Below are 21,394 nucleotides of genomic sequence, written 5' to 3'. Positions count from 1 at the left end.
TAACTGCAATTCGGTAAATGGCAACAAAAATTACAAGAGGCTAGTCGACGTATTAAAAATGTTCGCGCAATGATCGATGATTAAGTCGGATCATTAACAAGGTTCGATGTGTCGAACATGGATACGACGTCACGACGCCGTCCGTCTGGCTAAATATAGCTTGAAACCAACGAGTCAGCAACGATCACGAGTTTCGTCGCACGCTCCTCAGACACGCCTCCGCTTGTGTCGTTCTCTAAACGCGGTGGTTACAAGGTTCATGAAGGAAAAACCAAATGTTTCTGACCGATAACGCGGCTGTCTCGCGAACGCTGTTCCCTTTGTCCCATTAATTCCATCGATTCTGTCGAAATACAACCGTAAAAACAGATTGTATCGAAATATACACAAAGGAGTGGACGGCCACTCTCGTGCCGCGACTATCGCGATAATCGCGGCTACAGATCCTTGACGAGGAACGACACTTAAAAATCGAACGTCGAGCATTATCTCGTGTTTGCGTTGGATCACCAGCGACGTTCCTATAGCCTCGTTAGCGGCAAAGGGAAAGGGAATGACACACGTCGAGAATTTCTACGTAGACATACGTGACGTACAGTGGCTTGCAAAAGTATTTGAACTATGTATAAAAATCTTGTATAAATATATTGTGTATTTATGTCGTAGGAAGATTCTTGAAATGTCATTAACACTGTAGTGACTCACAGCTATCGATGATATATTGCTAAAGCTTGAAACAAAGCCGAAAACGTGTATAGAAGTTACAAGATACTTACTACAAACGTATGTTTAATGAAAACTTAGATTAAAAAATGAATAGCCTTATCTTAATCGTATAAGAAATCCATTTGAGTATCTAGGATTATTAATACAATAAATAATCGATCATTTAAATATTTTTGCCATCTGTGTGAAATATATGCTTTTAAGTACTCGTAGCTTTTATGTACATTTTGAAATTTGTTTTAAACTTTGACATTTGGAAACGTCATGCCAAAGAAATGTCAGAATGTTTTGCATAAGATACGGGTGTCTGTGTGTATTCGAATACTTTCGTGAGCTACTGTACACTACATCTTCGTTTTAATTGCGTACCTGCCCGTGGAATTTGTAATTATAGCGTGATTCAAATCTTCAAAGAAGAATATTAAAAATGGAATTGCGACAGGAGCAATTAAATAAAACAAGCAAAACGATCGACTTGAATGACGCAGTATGAACAGCGAAATGCGACGGTTTTTACTCGGTCTAGCCGGCTTGCGGTTTCGCGCGTTATCGCGTCCACTCGCGATCCAATCGAAACCGAACCAGCCGACTTTCCCGTGGTTGTATTCGATGTGATGACATCCCTTGATCGCGGATTTATCCAAAACGGGGTATTCGCCTGATTCCACGTATTTTACGACCCGTCCATTATCGATCCGTCGATCGTTGACGCCTAACGGGACATGAAAATAATTCAGCCTATCGGCACTTGGAACGCGCGTGAACGTGTTCGACATCGAAGCAAACGATCATCCATTCCTCTTCCAACGAACGACTCTTCTTTGTAATACATTCTATCTTTCGACATCATTCTACTGTTACTGTCTCTTCAACGATCTCGAGGATTCAAAGTTTTTCCCATACAATATCAAAAATCCCACCGATAAGAAAAATTCCAAATCTGCAAACCTTGCTATATAGTTACAACGAATACGTATCAGGATGGACTGCAGTTCTAACGAACACGATACGTCAAAGCAATCAAATACGTATACAGAGAGTCTTGTGAGCGTACGCATTATAGCGTTGAGATGTTTAATTCGCCAGAACGCCAGTTAGAATACGTATCCACCGTGACCATATCCTTAAGAATTCGGTTCTAGGCTTACCTGGTCGATGCTGAGACGTGACCCTCTATGGTTATTTCGACAGGCCCACTAATCCGACGAAGCACACTGACACTCGGAGCCCCTTGTTGGTACACGGGCAGGTTTCTCAACCTGGGGGGAAAATCGAGACGGAAAAACTGGGCCGAACAACAGGCCAGGATCGAGTGGCGCGCGCCACTCGCCGGAGAAACAGAGGCAAAACGGTGTGTGTCGAGGCGTGCAGGCCACTCTATCGTGTTGTATGCGTGCGTATATATGTGTGGACGGAGAAGCAAGAAAAATCCACGCGATCGTGCGTCGCGGCCGGTGCCGAGCCGACTGACTGACTGACTGACTGACTCCGCCAGTCAGCACGTACAGTCACCGCACTTGCATCAACACACACCGGCTGGCATCCACTTCCCCCGCAGCCTCTCGTTTCCAGCTCCATTCCAGCTCCTCTCAGAACCGTGCCTTCTCTCGTACATCTCGGCCGAGGCCCTGGTTCGTTGCCTGCATCTTCGTGGCCCGCACTCCAGCTGCGTGCTTTCTTCGGTTCGCCACGCTTCTTCGCCCCCTTCGGAGATCCTATTTGCCTCGTGAAAGCGTGGAATTCGATCAAGAATTCGAGAAATTTGTATTCTGATTTTTGTCTCTAATTGTCTTTGATTTTCCGCTTTTATTTGATTTTATTTGAACGATGGATTTTTGAGAGAGAATTTTAAGACTGAGAATCCAATCTGTCTGAGGTCTGTGCTAAATATTTTCCATGCAACAGTATCCTGTACTATATGTATTGGATATATGTTGAAATATGTGATCCAATTCAAATTGTCCAAATCTTGATTTACTACACCACTATGATTTTTAGCTCGCCAATTGGAGCGTACATTTGGGTAAAAGCATTTATCGCTGTTAGCATGGTATCGTGTGGTAAGGACATTAATTGAAGAATCGATAATGGTAATACGTTCGTAAATAGAGTTGTCGAGAGATTAAATTTTTTCGATATCGATAAAAGTTTTCTATACGAACTGCTTATCGTGCAACGAACGCGCGAATTTAAAATATGCTACATGACGTTGTAATATTTAGAAATTAATCGTCGTGACTCTGGCCGTACTGGCTTGCATTATTTATAAATGCCTGAATGAAATTAATTGTTTCAACTTAGTTTATCATAATGAAGCACAACTGGAAAACAAGGCCGCAACGAACATATTGCGGCACACGATACACGCAAGAAGCTAAATACCAAAGATTCCTGGAATCACTGCTATAGAGCGATAAAGCGTTTACACCTGGATCGATTAGCATCCTTCATTAAAATTAATGGAGAATCGATACTAATCCTCCCACGATCGAGCATCCATGTTCGATGCATATGAACGTAGTAATTAAGCGAAATATCTGCATCCGATCGAGATGTATCGGTGCGTTGGCTTTGGTTTTAGAGACAGGTATGCATTACGTGTTGTGCAAACACCGATGTACGTAATATACTTACACACCGACTAATATTGCCCTGAAAAATACCTGCCGCAGCATTGACTAAATACAGCATAGACCTGATATTCTATGAGATTTCGTGTCTCATGTTCTGAAATACCGACCTCGTGAAGATTCAGAGTTTGTTACGCCCTCTATGATTTGCTACGTTGAATATAGGAATCTGTATATTCGTTTCAATTGTCGGAAGCGATAAAAGTGGAAAATTATATTCTGTAATACCGACAATTCACAGGTTTTATTACGCCATCTACAGTTTATAACATGGCGCAAGTGTAATTAGTCCGCTTGAACTCGCTAATTTAAACAAAACTTTAAACAAAACTAATTATTGCATGATTAAATAAACTTCTGGTGATTCAGTTCATTTAACTGAAAGTGAACTACTATTATACGAACGAGATAACCTTAGTTTTAGTATATTTGTAAAGATCGATGTACCTGGTCGATATATTTATCGACAGAAGCAAGATTTCTTTTACGCTTTCTATTGGGCGTCATTTGTCTTTGAATAATACATTTTTTCCCTTAGAAATGGCAATATATCAATGCGATTTTTATTTTAGATTCGTAATGTTTATAAATATGTACTATGGTATTCTCAATTAATGAATATTAGAGCCCTGATTTTTGGTTATTACATATATGTAGATCTATCTTTAATTATATGTGTATATATATGTATATACGATGTACTCAACAGTAAGACTTCAAAAGAGAATTAATATTCAAAAAATTCACAATTGTTCAATGTCTATCGACGAATAATATTACTACATTATATTATGAGAGATTAAGAGTTGTTTAAAGATTAAATGATTTTTATGATACCATTGACTTAAGTTTATAATGATACGAAGATGACTTCTAATACGAAGCCAACATACAGATTGGGATGTACTATTTGTTATACTATTTCTAAACAGTCTGTTATATAATAATGCATTTAATAATATAAATTTAAATTACAAAAATATTATATCTATTATTATAACAAACATCGATATGTATCGATTTCATAAATCACATGCCAATCAATATTTTCTATATACGTAATTAAATAAATACAAATATATCACATTTTTATGAATATTTTATCAACTATGCGTATTATAGGACAAAATTTTCAAAAGGGCATTAATATTTTCTGAAAGTAAATAATCTTCCGAGATCACCTTTGATATATCGATAATCGATTCGGTGTCGCCATTTAGTTTTTTGAACGCGTTCCTCGCGTCTACAAGTTCTGTTAAAACATTTTTGAAAAGTAACTGAAAAGAAATGTCTTTCAAACATTTGGTACGTTTTATATGTTATATGTTTTTTATGGTTTAAAGGATTATGGTCTGCTTACCTCAATTCCACTATAATTTGCAATGCCAACACATCCTACAAACCCTTTTCCGTGAGTATAATATCCTAACTTCCTCCTCCGTAATCCGAAACAGTAAACTACATGTTCTTTTTTACACGCATTGAGCAATTTATCAATTTGATCGTCTAATCCGTCTAAAATTACACGATCGTCATCTTTCTTTCATTCGAAAGAAAAATTTGATATTTACCTTCGAGTTCGACCTTTTCTATGTCAGGAGCGATAATTACGAATTTGAGCTTTTTCAATTCGACATGTTTACGAACTTCTTTCAAACCGGAATAGTAACGACGCTTGTACTTAGATTTGTTTGGATTTTTCTCGTGAAATCTTTTTTGGAGTCTTGTGATTTCTTGTATGAATTTTTCAAGGTTGTCATTCAAGGCCACTGTTAACATATTAGTGCAGTATCTGTAAGGTATTTGAATTTTTAAAATCAATTAAAAATAATTTAATATCTATAATCAATGATGTTTTGTATAGGGTTATAATCATGGAAAGGAAATAGGAGAGGAAAGAGGATAGGTTCTGATAAACATTTTGATAATGTAATGTGTTTATATCGTTTATTGCATCTATAAATAAGAATTAATGAATCAGGTGTACAAATATGTATATTACAATGTCATATGATAGCATATAAGTATCGTATCAAATATTTTGCTGTTTATGAATATAAGCGCTTACTTACAGTACTTACTCTCTAAAGTTACGAGAAAATTTTATAAGGCTTTTATCATCTATGTCTGTGCTATTTTGACCTTCTTCCTTAAGGTCTTCTTCAATATGAAGAGAGAGTGTCTGTTTGACAATATCATTCTCTATTATGTCACTGACAAAATCAGAAAAATTTGTTCTGCTATTTCTTCCAACCAATCTGTTTGTCAATTGTCTTCCTTGAATTCCAAGATTATTTATTTTCCCAATCACATCTGGTCTGTGAGATAGTGTATTATCCGAAATATTTATTTCATTTACATTTCTATGATCTTTATCATAGAGCGTCATTGTCCACATATTTCTAATATAGTCTATATTTGTTTCTGGATCGGCTGTAATTTTTAAGGCATTAAAATTCATGGCATCAACATCTCTATAGATAGCTTCCATTTTTTTACGTTCAAACGCTTCTCTTTTGTCAACGTTAATTTGTGCTTTCATATTACGGTTTAGCAAAATTAATTTCTTTAGTTTCGAAGGCTTCTTGTTTTTAGATATACATATTCTCACTCTCCTTAGATCTGAACATTTGTTTTTGCCCAATGTGTTTGGCATCGTAAACCCAAAATTACCCATGTATAAATTAATCCTTAATTTAGGAACTTCTTTGCCAATTTTACTTGCATGCATAGTATTCTATAAATAGAATTGTGAAAATTATTTAACGTTTATCATTATAGAATAACAACTTAATCATAATATTAATAACAGTTACCTGTAAAGCTTCCTGAAGGTTAATACAAATTTTATCTGATTTCTTATACCTTTTTAAAGATTTTGATCTCTTTGATTCCATACTTGTCTGCATGGGTAATACAATCTGCACACTGTTCGGTCTTGACAAACAATGATCTCTTGGTACAACAAAATTTTTACTCTTGACAAGCGCACTACCAAGTTCTGGATACTCAGAATGATCTAAACTTGCTGTTCTATTATCATCAGTAATATTTATGAAATCTTTTTTTCGAGACAAATGTTTGACTTCATTTTTCTGACAAAGTTCTGGCCATGGATTACGAGAATTAGCATTTCCATTTATACTGAAAAATAACGTATATATACATAGAAGTATATGATTCAACTTTCCAAATATTTGCGAAATTCATTATAAAAATTAAATACGGTACTCACTGAAATGACCACATGAAATTATCAATCTGTGTTTTCTGCATCCTATCTTATTTGCGTTCAATTGTCGTAACTTCCATTTATGTAGAAAATAGAGTTCATAAAATTGTTACAGATGCCTGTCACCAATCGTGAACTACGCAAAACTGCGTCATTCACTAGGAATATATAAACAAAACTATAGGTTGCATTCTATTTATTCTTAAAGATCCTAGATTTAAAATTCTAAATTTAGAAATCTAATTATAATAGTATACCTAGCACTATCCAGCCGAAGTAAGTGGTTTCTTATTCACTTTTGTTAGAAACGAATCAGTTCCATTGAGTTACAAATTACAACTAACTAAAATAGCGGGTAAATATTTTTTGAAGGATAGATTTAATCCAAAGTTAGGTATAATAAAGGTTGGTAGACATGATGACCTAATTTCTCAGTGAAATAATCTCAGCGTTTCTCCGTCAGAGGGTACTGCTGTCGTATACGATTGTTCCATTAAATTTTTAATGAAAATTGCAAGTAGGAATTTTTTACAAAAAATGAAACATATAGATACTCTTATCAAACATTTAAAATGATTTATTAATTTATAAAATATCTCGTGTATATATGTCAAGGTTTATTCTACGATAATTCAATCGCTCGACAAATTAACCATACGTTCGTATTTTAAGTTTCGTAAAAGATCCAATCCTCCGCAGGAATTCCTCGGCTAAAAAATGGCTTCATTAACTCGCACCCAATTAAAAATGCACTGCACGTACAGTTAGTTGTAGGAAATTTTATGCATCGCCATCTACAATTCGGAATACCAACGAAAAAGTCAAATCGCACCCATCTGCGAGCCTAATGGAATCATTTTATCCTTCACATTCCACATTATATCAATTCCTTCTCGCACTCCGTATTCCAATATTTCTTTTTCAATACATTTTAACACATTTACGTTTCAAGTAACACTTTTTGTATAGCCCCATTTATGAGCAAGCACTTACACATGGTACGCAATTCTCGTTCGTTTACTAACCCTTGCGCGATGCATATTTTATTCGCCATATACAGCGCCATCCTCCTAACATTTCCTCGATATTTAATCTCCTATAAAATCTCACGAGCTGAAACGTAACCAAGTCGATGAACGCGTCGACCGAAAGTCGTTGTATTATCTAACAGTAGTAAAAACGCCTCGCAATTACCCCCGTTGGATCGAGCTATTCGTTGGTGGTTTATCGTCGTTCATAAAATCGCTCGTCGGAACATCGCGCCACTGGCGCGTGGAAATGAACATGTCGGGGGCGGGCGACTTTCTTGAAAAAGTATTTCCTTTTATTTTTTCTTATTTCGCTGGTGGGAACGTCGCGTCGGTGGTGCTCGTGCGCCGTTCACCAAGGACCTGCGCACGTGCACCGGCCTGGCGGAGCGATGGAAATCAATAATTTCCAGGGTATAAAAGGTCCTGTTTCCGTAACGTGGCCACCTCTTTGAGTTCCGGTGATCGGTGTGTCGCGCACCTCGGCTTCGAACGTGTTTAGTGGATTCTTCTTCGTTTACGATTTATCAGTTTCATCGAAGAGGTATACAAGCAGGTAGTTGATTAAGTGACTTAGCGTATAAGGCACACGCACCGGCATCGGGTATGCCGGTGTTTAGTAATAAGTTCTTCACTCCTGTGGTCACACGGACGATCTCGGGATAATCCTATCGAATCGCTCTATCGAGGCGTCGTACTGTAATATACATACGTACGTACATATATATATATATATATATATATATATATATATATATATATATATATATACATATATATGTGCGGATAGAATTAACGAAATTGTCTAATTTTCCTTATCTTTTTCCTTGTTGTCGGTCTTTCTTGTCGTTTTCGTCAGAAGATGAATGTAAGAAGAACTGTCGGGGGCCTCGAAGAGCGCAACATCATCGTGGCTTCCTCGAATACCGATAAATAGATTCGAAAGATAAATGTAAAAACATTGGCGCGTGGGAAACGATTAAACGATTTGATCCGTTCGATCGAACGATTCTGATTCTGCATGGGGATGGTTTTCCACGGTAGAAAGTGCGGTTGCACGTGGCAGGCACGTAATCGAACGGGCGTGCAGGAAAAATACGCGACGAGTCATTAGCGTTGAAATACTTTCACCTCTTAAATGATGGTTAACGATCGGTATTCGTTGGTCGTCGCGATAACATTTCACACCCGAAACCGTCCGCTTGACTACGATTAATTTAATTAAGAACTTCGAAATCAGAAAGATGAACTTCTTACGAGATTTGCATACATCCACGAGACTGATGGCTTAAGGATTATACACTTCTCTTCTCGCTCTCTTTATAATTTTCTCCAAATACTATATATTTGGTTTTTCTTTTCACTTTAATTTCATTTTTTCCACACGGACATACCGTGTGGCATGGTGTAGGCCTCCTGGGGATTCCCGCCATGTAAAAAAACGGGAACGCGTTCCGGCACAGTACCCCTTGGGTGACGAGGAAAGCTGTGCCATTTTTATGTTCGTTTGACACCCAGCTTTCCTTGTTTTCCACCCTTCTTTGTCTATTTCTAAGAACAAGATTATTTCCTTCTTTTTTTATTTTTTTTTTCTACTACCGGTTTACGCTAATATACGAGACACGTTGCTCGACGCTTTCATTCTCGATTCGTAAATTGACCGACCGAGGCGGGAGCACCAGCTCGAACAGCGTAAGTACACAAAGTGGTTAAAGTATTGTTTCAAGGCTGAAAAACTTTGAGTTGCTCTCGTCTCGAGCGAAGTAAACTGCTTTCATACTGTGCCACCTCGCTTCAAGTTCCCTTCAGCTTTCCCTATTCTTTACTTACCCAACCCTTCGTTACCAGGGACATCGTTTTCTTTAGAATTAATTCTTCGCACGGCCGGATGTCCTACCTTGATTTATCCAAGCAAAGAAACTTTTAATGCAACGTATGTACTCTCTCCCCTCTCTATCGCGAAGGAAGCCAGCAACTGCAAAAAGAGCTTGGAACCAATTTTTTGCAATTTTCTAACGTTGTCCCGTTATTATCTCGTGTCTGTATACGAATTAAAAACCTTAGGTTTTATAGTTACGAGATCCGATGTAATATCGACTGTAAAAGTTTATATCGATTTTCCACTTTAACAGATATTGTCCTCCTCCGCAGTTGAGCGGTGTACACCTTCACAGTTCATAAAATCAGAATCGAACACACGCGTACGAACAATCGTTTTCTTCGCTGATCAAAGAACGAACGCGTATCGATTTTATGCAATTGGTTAACAATAATCTTACCCTAATGGGAGAAATGTCTACCTGTTAATCATTAACTCGTTGCCAGCCCATTTCTTCGCCTCCAGCTGAACATTCTGACGCGTGTTTCATTTCTTCCGTGATAACGATCGGATTCGTTGGAAAGTTTGATTAAAAGAGTAGCCTTACGGCAACGGGAATGATTCATTGTTCGTGGAACGGGTGCATCGCGTTGCTCCTCGAACAGGTGATACCGGAAAAACCAACACTGGCGAAACGTTTCATTGTTCGAGCAATTGCTAATTGTTCTGTGACAATAGAAGTCTACGAACCTTGTCGCTTTTTATTTCAAAAGGAGTTTTCCAATGAAAAGAAACATCGTCGGTTTAGAAAGGAAGCGTGCAAGAGTAGAGTTGTGTCTTCGCTATTGAGGCATACGGTACCACGTTTATTTCTCTACGTGTAACGCTGCTGACGCAACTGTTGCGTTTCCTGTTTTCGTGTTTCGACAAACAGAGAAGCAAATCGATAAACTGTGCGTTAAAATAGACATTAATTCGATACGATGGTCGGAAGGGAATTTTATTGCAATTTCTTGCAACATGGATGATCGACTTGTAAATAGACGATCAATCTTTGAAAATGAGCTATTAGGGATACAAAAATTTAATCAACGCATTTAAACGTACATTTAAACTACAAATGATAAAATGATATTATTTAAAGAAACACCGCAACAAAATTTGCACGTATTTCGCTTACCTCAAATTCATCGATACATTGCTGATAAAAAGAGCATACAACTTGGAAAGAGGAAAAGGTGTTAAGTGAAATCAAGCGTTTCCCTTCGATCTTTCTTTTCCAAGCTCACACTTGACGAAGAGAGGATCGATCGAACTGGCTGTTCTCTCGTAATACAATCCCTTAGCACTTGCACTTTGGATATTGGATTCTCGATTGTTTGGTCACCTCTGTTTATGGGTACTCTTCGCAAAAATGGATTCTCTTCTCCAGTTACTAGGAATCGAGGGAAATTCGAGTCGTCGTCGTGATAAATAGACTGGAATTTCAATTTTATTAATAGCGGTGTTATCCCCGGCGGCAACTCGTCCCGCGATTTATGCGATCGTTTGGTTGAACTTGGGTAATCTAGAATCGAGAGAATTAAGGAAGACATTGGGTCACGGTGTGATCCGGCGATTCTTGGCTTGATTCAATCTAGCCATAAAATTCCATTCGTGTAGCCAATTTGTAAGGTTCTAGCTAGGCGTGAGAAGGCGAAACCGCAGCAGCGCGCATTAGTCCGCGCAAAAAAACCTATTGATTATTATAAAACGACCAGGCAATATCTCCGGCTGCCTACTTGCCTACTTACAGGATGCCGACGATGGCTGTTGTGTTTCGAGACAAGTTGAACGGAAAAAAACAACAATGAAACGCCACCCTTCGAAGATTGGCTGAGTTTCGCGTGCCTCAGGTAGCACCGTCATCGTGTCATCGCCCTATTTCGTTAACAGGCTTCTTGATAGTCGTCGTCGCTCACCACGATTACCGTACACGTTAGGCCATACTGCCGATCGCTTTACCGCGACATTTTCGTGGAAAGTGAAAGTGGAATGACGTACACGCAAGCATTGTAACGAGAATCCATTGGAAAAGTCGACGAGGAGAATTATTACGATACTTTTCATAGGAATATTAGACGAAGCTACGTTAGAACACGAAGACGTTCTTTCGTTGTTTGAATCGCAGTTAGAAAAATCTTTATTGAATGTGTGGGAATGAGAGAAGAACTTCTTAGTTTTATAAGCTATCGATGTTCCGCTTCTGTAAAACGTTTATCAATCAATGAAACTCTAACGAAACATGTACGGTTAAAGAAGATTAAGGATGAGACAAAATTCCTTGGTACGAATACTTGTCGATGATCTTAATCAAGTTCGAACAGCAAAATTAATCGAGCGGTCGATATTTCATTCTTGTAAGATACGCATCTATCGTTGATGTTATTGTAACAGCGTCTTTCTTTAAAAAAGAGTAGAAATTAGAAAAATTCTATCGTTGATCTTAATCGAGGTTGCAGCAGCAAAATTAATTAAGTCACCTCGCAGTTGTTAACTTAGTAAGTGGTCGATGTTTCACTTCAGCGAGATACCTATCCACCGACATGATTGGAGCTGGAAACATCAATTAATTTTCTAAGGTACACGATTTTGGAGTAGGTTAGTAGAGGAGTATCGAGAGAGCTAACTGGTATATGGGACAGCACGGAAACGAGCTCTTCAACCTGACAACACGAGTATCGCGACTAGGACTGACACGCGTTTGCCCTTTAATTTCATACGTCGATCGCCTATTATTAGCGAAATGCATTGTCCCGCAGCGCGCTTGGCCGTTTAATCGAGACGTTCGCCGCTAATGGAAGTGTAGAACGCCCACGAAATCAAATTCATCGGGAACACTCTGTTCAGAGTGTCAACGTAAACAGAAGAGACGTATAGCAACCGCGCGTACCTATGGCGCGAACGCCACGATGATAATTGATTGTTTGTCGAGGGAAACAGCAACGTCGTCACGCGATGCTTCCACCCGAACTGGAACGCGTTCACGATTAGGATAGCTATGAATACCACGTGAATGCTACGATGTGAATACGGCGCATCATCGTCGAGAGCATGCAGCGCGTTCAACATGCTAATATAATCTTGTAGGAGGAAACTTGGCCTCAAGACCCTTCTGGCGCTATTGTGAACAGCGACGTCTGTATATTGAGATGCAACCAGACCAAGTTCGAATACTCTCACCAGAAAGATCAAGTAGGCTTTGTTCGAAAGGTGTGCCTTTTTAATGGACGAGATAATTGAATCGTGTAGAGTGTAGGCGATGTTAGGTATACAATATATGTGTCTACAAATATTAAATCGGGCAAGGAGCAATTTGGTTGACCTACATTGTCCGATCGTATTCGAAAGTTTCTACTTTTTCTAAGATATTTTTTTCAATATCTTTTTTCCAGGGCTTCCGATATGTATTTGATCTTTTTCTGAGTTCGGTGTTTTTAGGCAGCACATTCCACATCGCATCTCCTTTTTAATACAAATAGCTTTTTACTATTTTTTGCAATTGGATTCTTTTTATGTTTTTATAGACGAATTTTTCCTCCTATCCTCTTATAATTCGCTTGTAAATCTTACTCTTATGATAAATGATGGCTGAAAAATGGACCTTGTATTATACACGTTTTTACGTACATGTACGTTTGCTCTTTCTTTTTGGCACGAAGCAATTCACTAGACCCTACTATAGTCATTAGCAACGATCAAAGACGAAAAACTTCGGTTACGAAGAAAATTACAGTGAGCGAAGATTAACTTTAATTATCGAAGAACAACTAAAAGCCCAAGTGTATCCAAACTACACTCCACTCGTAAATTAATCATCTAACTAGAAATGGGTTTCGAGGAAATGATCGATCGATGTTCTTTCTTCCTTTTTGCGTATAAAACCATGAACGCAGTTAGAAACTCTAAACGACGAGAAAATATGAAAATATCACGGTTTAACTTTTATGTAATTTTTAGCACGACAATCCATCTGTGACTATGTAATCGTACAATAAATGTATACGATAGCCACCAAAATTTACCACGATCCACGAGTGCTGTATTTTTTCCCTAATACGCAACGTTCGCGGAATATACGAGGCGGTCTCGAGAAGCATGTGCGGCGTGGTAAGTCGCGCGGAACGCATTATTTTCCTTTGGCAGCCTTAAAATATGTTGCTACTTGCGAACGTAGAAACGTGAAGAGAAAGAGAGTAAGAGAGAGGAAGCTTAGTATTTTTTTCGAACCTTGCGTACCACGAAAGCCGCGCGGAAATGAGGACGCTCGTTGAAGCACGAAACCACGAACACTTCTCTGTCGAACACGCCTTGAAATTTGCTAAGATGATATCGAACCATCTCCAACAACCGCTTATTTTCCACCTCGTATCGAATTAATATAATATTTTATTCGTTCGATGGCAAGAGTCGTGGCAGGGTTCGTTTTCACTTTTGAACAAATATCCAGGTTCAAACGTTTTTCCCATCGTTTTCTCGGTGAGAAAATTCTGCCACGTTTTGCCGAGATGTTTCGATTCATCATGATCCCGAAACAAACTTGCAATTACTTATCGCGCAGCACGCGATTCCAGACGTATCGTTATTCCCAGTAATTGCTTTCTTAATGGAGACCGATTTCGAGGCCGTGCAAACTTTCTCGACCGGCAGCCGTAAAGTCAATTTGACGACAGTTAAGTAAATTTAGGTTTCTTGGACAACCTTGAGCCGACGATGTAATTCGTGTCAAGCGATTTGACCGTACGCTTCGTGGGATTCCCGTGAAATCTTCCGGTTCCCAGGAAAATCGCGAATAGTTGCACGAAATCCCGTTTAGTTTCCCTTAAAAGTCGAAAGTTCCTAGAATTTCTTTGCGTCCCTTTTTTTGCTTCACGTGGTTATCATCTCACTAATCAGTCCATAAATTCACGAGGACGGTAGTAAAACATCGAAAATGGAATATTTCAACGAAATTACGCCTGCTTCCTTTAAAAAATGGATACTCGTACAATTCCCAATTTTTAATTCCGTTTTCCTTTCATCCATTCATCCATCTCGATAATCGATCCACGAATTCACGAGTATAGTAACAAGTATAATACTCGTTTCTCTCAGAAATAAAAGATTCCTCATTTTCCTATCACGTTTATCGTTTCAATAATTAATTGCACGTGTCCGCTGAAAATAGAATTACCAATAGAAAATGTCAGATTAAATTCGTTATCCATAAAAATAAAAACTTCTTACAATTACTGTAAATTTTCGATTGCTTTCCGTCTCGTTCGTCTTTCGTTTCACATACGTGTTTATCATTTCGAGAATCAGTTATTGACGAATTTTTCGTATACGGTAGTAAAACATCGAAAAGTCGTAAGCTAATTAACTGGAAGCGAGAGTATCGATGGAAAGGCGACGATAACGAGCAGCAGGGTGGCTGGACACAATGTCCACCGTACAGCCTGTACCGTTATTTTTTTATATTTATAACGTTGCCAGGTTCGAGGCCCTGTTACGCAACTTTCGTAACTGTATATCGTGGACCGTGTCACGGGATCAACCGGAGAAATATATCTGGCTTCGAGTGTGAGCTTTCGGCGAGAACTTACGAGCCTCCTGACTGCGTGGTGTGCACACAGCATACGGGAGTCATCCTTCTGGGACGATAAATCGTCCCTTCGATACGCGTGACCTCGTGAAATATGCGATGACGCGTTTTATCCTGCGACCCAGGGCTTTGCCTGTTTCAGCTATCTGAAATTCCGCCATTATACTCCTCGAACTTTGTAAGGTCTGTAACCGTTTGAAGATGTTGCGCTTTCTTCTGAAGCGTGCTTTGAACTTCGAAGTATTCGTCGACCAGAATTTCAAGCATATAATTATGCTATATAACAATAATTATTAGGCTTATGTTTGTGCGAATTCGTATTTTCATTAATACAATTTGAAGGATATTATGACGGAGAATTTGGATATTTTTGCATCTCGATAGACATAAAAAATCTGCAATTAATTCATACGTATCGAATTGCATTTCAATGATGACAAAATGTTTCCAACGGGTGTTCGACGTAATTTCAAGTGAAAATAAAATTCATTAAGTTGGAGCGTATTTGGCTGGGTAATTTTGACCGAAAATAAGATCTCGTTGAGTCGCAAATGAGAAAGCTTCGACGACGCGCACGTACAAGGGCGTCGCGACGGCCCTTGCACTCTGATTAGAGGCGTCTGTTCGCCTGCTCGAGAATTCGCTTTATCCGCTGATACTTTGCATAGAAATTGCCTCGACCCATTTCACGAAGCGACCAGAAGCTCGAGCGAAGATTCCCAGGGTACTCTCCAACCCTAATTCACTGTCCATGCAAATGCTGCCGTTATTGGCGGGCGTACTTTCCCAGTTGCAAAGTACTCCGACACAGATTGATTGAATTTTACTGGGAAAGCCTTCTTACAACGTTCGCATAAGACCATTTTTCTTTTATAGCCGTGGAAACCTCTAACGTCTTAACGCGTGAATTATGGAAGGAAAATTGTACGATAACGATGGAAAAATTGTGGCTTGTAACAAATATAAGTCTCTTAGAATCCAAATTGATCAACTTTATTTCTTGACCATTTCAATTCTCAAGAAGCAAATCCGAGCACCTAGGTACATATCGTTTAATAAAATTCTAATTCCGTAAAAATATATAATCTGCAAACTTTTCTTCAAATCTATCACCTTTTCAACAACCTAATATTTCGTAACATTTCGAGGAAATAAAAGAGGAATAAAAATTTGACAAAGATCAATTTCATCGAGAGTTTCTCAATTGAACGCACACTTTCGACCATGCTTTTAACGAATTGCGAACACGTATACGCGAAAGATATCGCAATGCTCGAAAGCGTACCTCGATTATACCGTGTCCACCTGGTGCAATAACGAAAAACCGAGGACGGCGATTTATAGGCAGTAAATCATCCAGCAAAAACAATGTTTCGTCGTACGAGGTTCGTTCGTATCTTTTAACAATGCAGTGGGAGGCTCGGCTATTCGAGGCCATCGGTACCTCCACGTGACATCAAATAAATGGAAATTCCGACAAAGCGGAAAATACGCGTGGACGCGAGATCAAGTGCGCTTTAGATCGCGTTTCCATCGAAACGGCAATATCCTGCTCGATTAAATTTTATCGAGATGTTGGATTAAAAATCGTATACGTGAAAAGACAGGCGGATAGGAGGAACATCAGCAATATTTTTTCCACGATCGTGCCGGTAAAAGGGCGGCTTTAAGCCGCAAGCCTCGATTATCGGAGGCTATCGAGGGTGAGGCGATCGGGGACCAGCCGTTTTGTCGAGGAATAAAGCGTAACTTTTCCCAATTGGCCTCCAGTCGCGACAAACTCCCCTCGCTATTTCACCGAGATGAAACCTCTTCCCTACGATGCGCTTTTGTGCTTTAAACCTGCTACTGGGATTAATTTTTTGGGATCTCGAAGTATCGGAACGTTGAACGTCGAAACGTGGCGTATTAACAATTTTTCTCTGTAACTAATAACACTTTCGTACCGATAACGATTCTCTCCGTGTTTTTCTGAAATTTAAGAAATTCTCTAACGATGTGAAGTAACGATTCGGATTACGACAAACATGGACGAGGACGGAGGGCAGCGAAGCTTTTTGTTAGGACGAGTGGAATTGTTAAACGTCACGTCGAATACATAAACGGGGCGACGTTTAAGAAGAACGATCGGTAAAAGTACTGGAAGACGGAGGATGTTTTTTTGAAACGTAGTGTCTCTGTTCGCGTGCAACAATGCAATTTCGGGGATGACAGGGACAAGTGGCTCCGACAGAGAAAAAGATTGTGGCCCCGAGGTGAACGGTTAGCCATTCTCTCGCAAATCGTTCCCCCATTTACGTGTGAGAAACGAGGTTGGAAGCAAGTCAAACGCGAAGTCGAACGAACGACTCTCTCTCTACGATCGTTCTCGTCGCCTTGGATTTCTTTAGAAATTCGAAATGTAAAATTGCCGACAATCCTGAGCTTATTACCTGGAAACCGAATGGATCTTATTAAACGACTCTATACGTGACGAAATAATAATATTCTCAAACATCAGACAGCCACTATTCCAAGTTGCTGAAAGAAATCGTCGATCGACACGTTTCTATCGCTTGAAACCGCACGATCGTCATGTTTCCATTGACTTAGGTCGATCCAAGTAGTGAAAATAATAATATTCTGCAATATCAAAATGTAACTACGAAGCGGCAGTAGGTGATTCGAAGAAGTTTTCATCGCGTTTACAGGATAGAAGGATACGATGTGCGTTCTCCTTGTTCGCGAAATCTATAGTTGGCAACGTTCCTTCGACAGAATCACGGCGAGGCGAAAGATTTCTGTTCTCAGCGCGCATCCCCGAGACGAATGCCTCTGCATCTTGTCTGCGTGCGAACTTTCACCAGTGTGCATTGTCCCCATCGTTATGCCGACTCACACGCGCCGTTGCAAACTGATTGAGGCTTTCGTTTCGCCAGCGACAGTCCGTTCATTCAGAAACGTCGATCCTCGTGGATGATTTCTTTTGCTACTCGAGAAACGCTTCGATTACGCTTAATGCACACGCAACGAACGTGCGTTTTCTTCTTCTTGCGTACTTCTGCAACTTGCAATCGAGAAACTCTCTGCAAAAAGTACTTATGCCGTATGTTTGTGTAATCGTGTATTTGTGCGATGGAATCTTGTTCGATCAGAAGGCCCATAAAAAGCGAAGTCGATCAGCAGCTTCTGAGAGATTCAGTTATGGTATTTGACCAACAGCGAAACAGATAATAGAGATTAAAAATCCATTAGAAGGATAGAAGTTAGCGTTAATACTTTTTCAATCTTCTCTTCAAGGTTTCGTCTAACATGCAGAACAAGGCCGCGTTTATTTCAACGTTCTGCGAAACGAGCACGCGCATGCACGCGCTTGTAGACTCAGGCAAAGCGTCAAGATCGTTGCCCGTGACAAACAATAGACTGGCTCGTTTCCACCCACGACTTCCACCTGCTTTTTTTCCATCTGCTTCCTCTTCCCATTCAGCGTTATTACGAAACCGCGCGTCTCGCCAACCGGCACTTTCATCCTTCTCCTTTTGATTCGCCATCTTTTTATCAGGCCGACGATCTCGTGATTCCGAAAATTACCACGTATTACGTAACGTTACTCGCATGTTGGCGACAATAACCGGTACCGAGGACGCAATTTTAGAAAATGAAGGTAAACCTTCAAAACGACGTTATTTCCGCTCTTATTTTCTCAACAAATGCGAAGTGGTAAAAGTCAAGCACCGATAGAGACTCCGATATTCCCATTCTTATCACGTTTTATGCTTTAACGAATTTTTCAAAGCTTGTGTTCGCGAGAACGTCGAAATATCGCTGGTATTCGCTCGGCGTTCGTCGTAGTCGACAATACATCGTCGTAGTATACAAAGTAAAATCACCAGGGGGAAAGAATGTTGGAGCACGGCCAGATCGTACGAGACGTCGTATCTCAAACGAAGATCGAGACTTAAGCTCGCGAATGTATCGAAATACCATCGGCGACGCTAAGAACTTCGCCGACCGGCGAAATAAGATAAATCGAGGGATTCGAGTGCACCGAAGCTGGAAGAGACAGTGTACGGAACGAATGGTTAATTTTACAGCCGAATGTTTCACGAAGATTCTTACTGGGCCAATGCCGGTTTACAGAACGGAACGAGCGATCTCTCGTTTCCCACTTTTTAATTAGCTTCGCGATGATAAATCTCAGTGTGCTTCGTTTAATTGCGCCTCCGTAATCCATGATACCTTGCGATGGTTTCAACTCGATGAAAAATTCGACAGCGGTTAATCCCATCAATTATACGTACGAATTTCATTGGTCGAGTTAAAACAGCAGCGTCGATAAACGCGTAGTCGGTTGACGAGACTTCCTGGACATTTTCGAAGGGATTAGATAACAAATAAGTAGCTGAAGGTTCGCACTCTTTTCAAGATTTATTTCGGCAAGAGGAATTTCATTCGAACATTATAATTTATTTATTCGAGATTCACGTCGTAGGAAATAGCACGAAGGCAAGAGAAAAGGGATTCCACTAAAACGAAAGCGCCAACGTACCACGAGGAATTATAAGCCGTAAGAACGATAACCAATATCGAGAGAGAAAAGAAAGAATCGATGAAAGACCGTAATAAAAATAAGACAAAGAATATCTAAAGATTGTAAAGATATTCAAGACAGCTGAAGATACTAAAGTACAGATTATCGAAGTATGTAAACACAGCTCTGGGCGACGTAAAGACGAGATACAAAGCTGTCAATATGAAAATGACAAAATACACGGAAAGTATAGATGAGCGGTAGTATAATATCGCGTCCCTGTTGCCATACGCAACAGACGGAACAAATTAATATCTCCCCTAGGAAATGTTTCTCCTTGTATTTATCATCATTCCGGTGTACCCCGTGGTGAACGGATGCGGCGAGAAGCGGGGTCAGAAAATGCCGCTAGAAAATGTGTATTGCGACCCAGTGACACGACGAAGATCCCGGCAACCGTTATCGCGTGTTGCCACCGCTTTTTCTTCGCGTTTCTGCGACACGTTACAGGAATGCGTGAACGTTATCGATGGTGCATAGTGGTTCTTGATCCCTGGCTCCCTAACGTATAGCCTCTCAGCATGCTAGCAGCATGCAGCATGCAGCCTTTGGGAAATTCCCTCGAAAATACCTAGAATCATCGCTTATTTCTCGCAATTTCTATTTTTCTCGACCACATTTTATTCAATGCTTCTTTATACGTTTCTGACCACCACCACGACCAACGGCGACACAACGCATGTCGTACAAATGTCAGTTATTATACACGATGTATAATGACTACAAAAAGTATCGGCATATATATCTGTTTTTTAACGAATTATCTTCTAATAATAAAATTATTTTTAATTGTCTTCTAATAGGTAGTCGCTAATAACCCTGACGATAAATACGATTTCGAATAGTTCAGAAAAGGAGAAAGAAGAAACGCGTTTCGATTTCTTATAGATCTCGGAATCAGTTGAATAACGAGGCACGGAGGGACGAATATCGGAAAGAAAGAACATGGCTCGTCGTCAGGCATGCGATTAACTGTGTTTTAACTGTACCAAAAAACTCGCGGCGAAGTTGTTATTTATCGCTGATATCGAGTTAATTAAAATATATTGCCACGTCTGGCACTCGTCGTACCGCCGCGTGCGTTTGTTAAGTTTATTGGAAATTCTGAGGGCTAGAGGAGGGGTGGGGATATCGAGCGGAGGCAATTAAAAGAGAATAAACGGAGCCTTTAATTCAATCATCAACCACCATCAACAATTTCCCGCGATTACAAATAAAAGAAACATTACAAAAGAATAAACAGGGCCCTTAACCCAGCTATCAACCACCATCGGACTTCTCACAATTAAAAATAAAACAAATATTACGAAAGAATAAACGGAGCCCTTCGTTCAAGCATCATAACCGCCATCAAACTTCTCACGATTAAAAATAAAACAAATATTTCAAAAAGAATAAGTAAGGAGGCAAAAAAAAAAAACGTATCGAGTGGCTCGTCCTGCAGATCGATCGCCCGTTTGCTCCTCCATTTCCGTCGTTTCTCTGTCCTTGAAAAGCAATTAAACGCAAGTGCGTTCCCGTGAAGGGGCCACGACGAGAACGGGAATTCTGTTGGAGACGTGGTCGATAATTAAGAAGAGAGAGTCGACCCTGCAACAGGCTCGACTATCTCTTCAACGCGTTATGCCAGCTTCACGCTGAATCTTAAAGTATCCTCGGTTTAGTTAATAATTACAGTTTCGTTCGTCCTGCCAACTATTTTCGTTAAAATGTACAAAAGCAGAAATTCAGCAGTTATGTCGACGGTACAACCAAGAGCCTAGCAT

The 21,394-nt window shown here is 39.7% G+C and overlaps 3 protein-coding genes across 11 annotated transcripts in view; 1 reads left to right on the top strand and 2 right to left on the bottom strand.

Moving 5' to 3' along the window:
- LOC100650939 (serine-rich adhesin for platelets) overlaps positions 1-2,256 on the bottom strand; it is a 63,169-nt gene extending 60,913 nt beyond the window's left edge. For all 3 annotated transcript variants that reach the window (XM_012317160.3, XM_012317161.3, XM_012317162.3), the window contains exon 1: positions 1,875-2,256. The gene's annotated coding sequence lies outside the window, so the exon portion shown is untranslated. The remainder of the gene's footprint in view (positions 1-1,874) is intronic.
- Positions 2,257-4,437: 2,181 nt separating this feature from the next.
- LOC100651055 (selenocysteine insertion sequence-binding protein 2-like) lies at positions 4,438-6,986 on the bottom strand. The gene is made up of 7 exons (XM_003401333.4): positions 6,846-6,986; positions 6,592-6,746; positions 6,173-6,500; positions 5,438-6,093; positions 4,928-5,148; positions 4,717-4,871; positions 4,438-4,633 (listed from the first exon to the last, which is right to left on the bottom strand). The coding sequence occupies exons 2-7, from the start codon at positions 6,630-6,632 to the stop codon at positions 4,460-4,462; spliced, it is 1,575 nt and encodes a 524-aa protein (XP_003401381.2). The 5' UTR covers positions 6,633-6,746; positions 6,846-6,986; the 3' UTR covers positions 4,438-4,459.
- An 832-nt stretch (positions 6,987-7,818) lies between these two features.
- Positions 7,819-21,394, top strand: part of LOC100651177 (serine proteinase stubble) — a 76,963-nt gene continuing 63,387 nt past the window's right edge. For 6 of the 7 annotated variants that reach the window (XM_048412572.1, XM_048412573.1, XM_048412569.1 and 3 more), the window contains exon 1: positions 7,820-8,172. The gene's annotated coding sequence lies outside the window, so the exon portion shown is untranslated. Of the gene's footprint in view, positions 8,173-21,394 lie in introns of all 7 variants that reach the window. The other variant, XM_012317164.3, reaches the window with a different exon arrangement.

Source organism: Bombus terrestris, chromosome 15 (assembly GCF_910591885.1).
Source record: "Bombus terrestris chromosome 15, iyBomTerr1.2, whole genome shotgun sequence".
NCBI lineage: Eukaryota > Metazoa > Arthropoda > Insecta > Hymenoptera > Apidae > Bombus > Bombus terrestris.
Note: the sequence above shows the minus strand (reverse complement) of the source record. Positions and strands in the feature narration are given on the sequence as shown.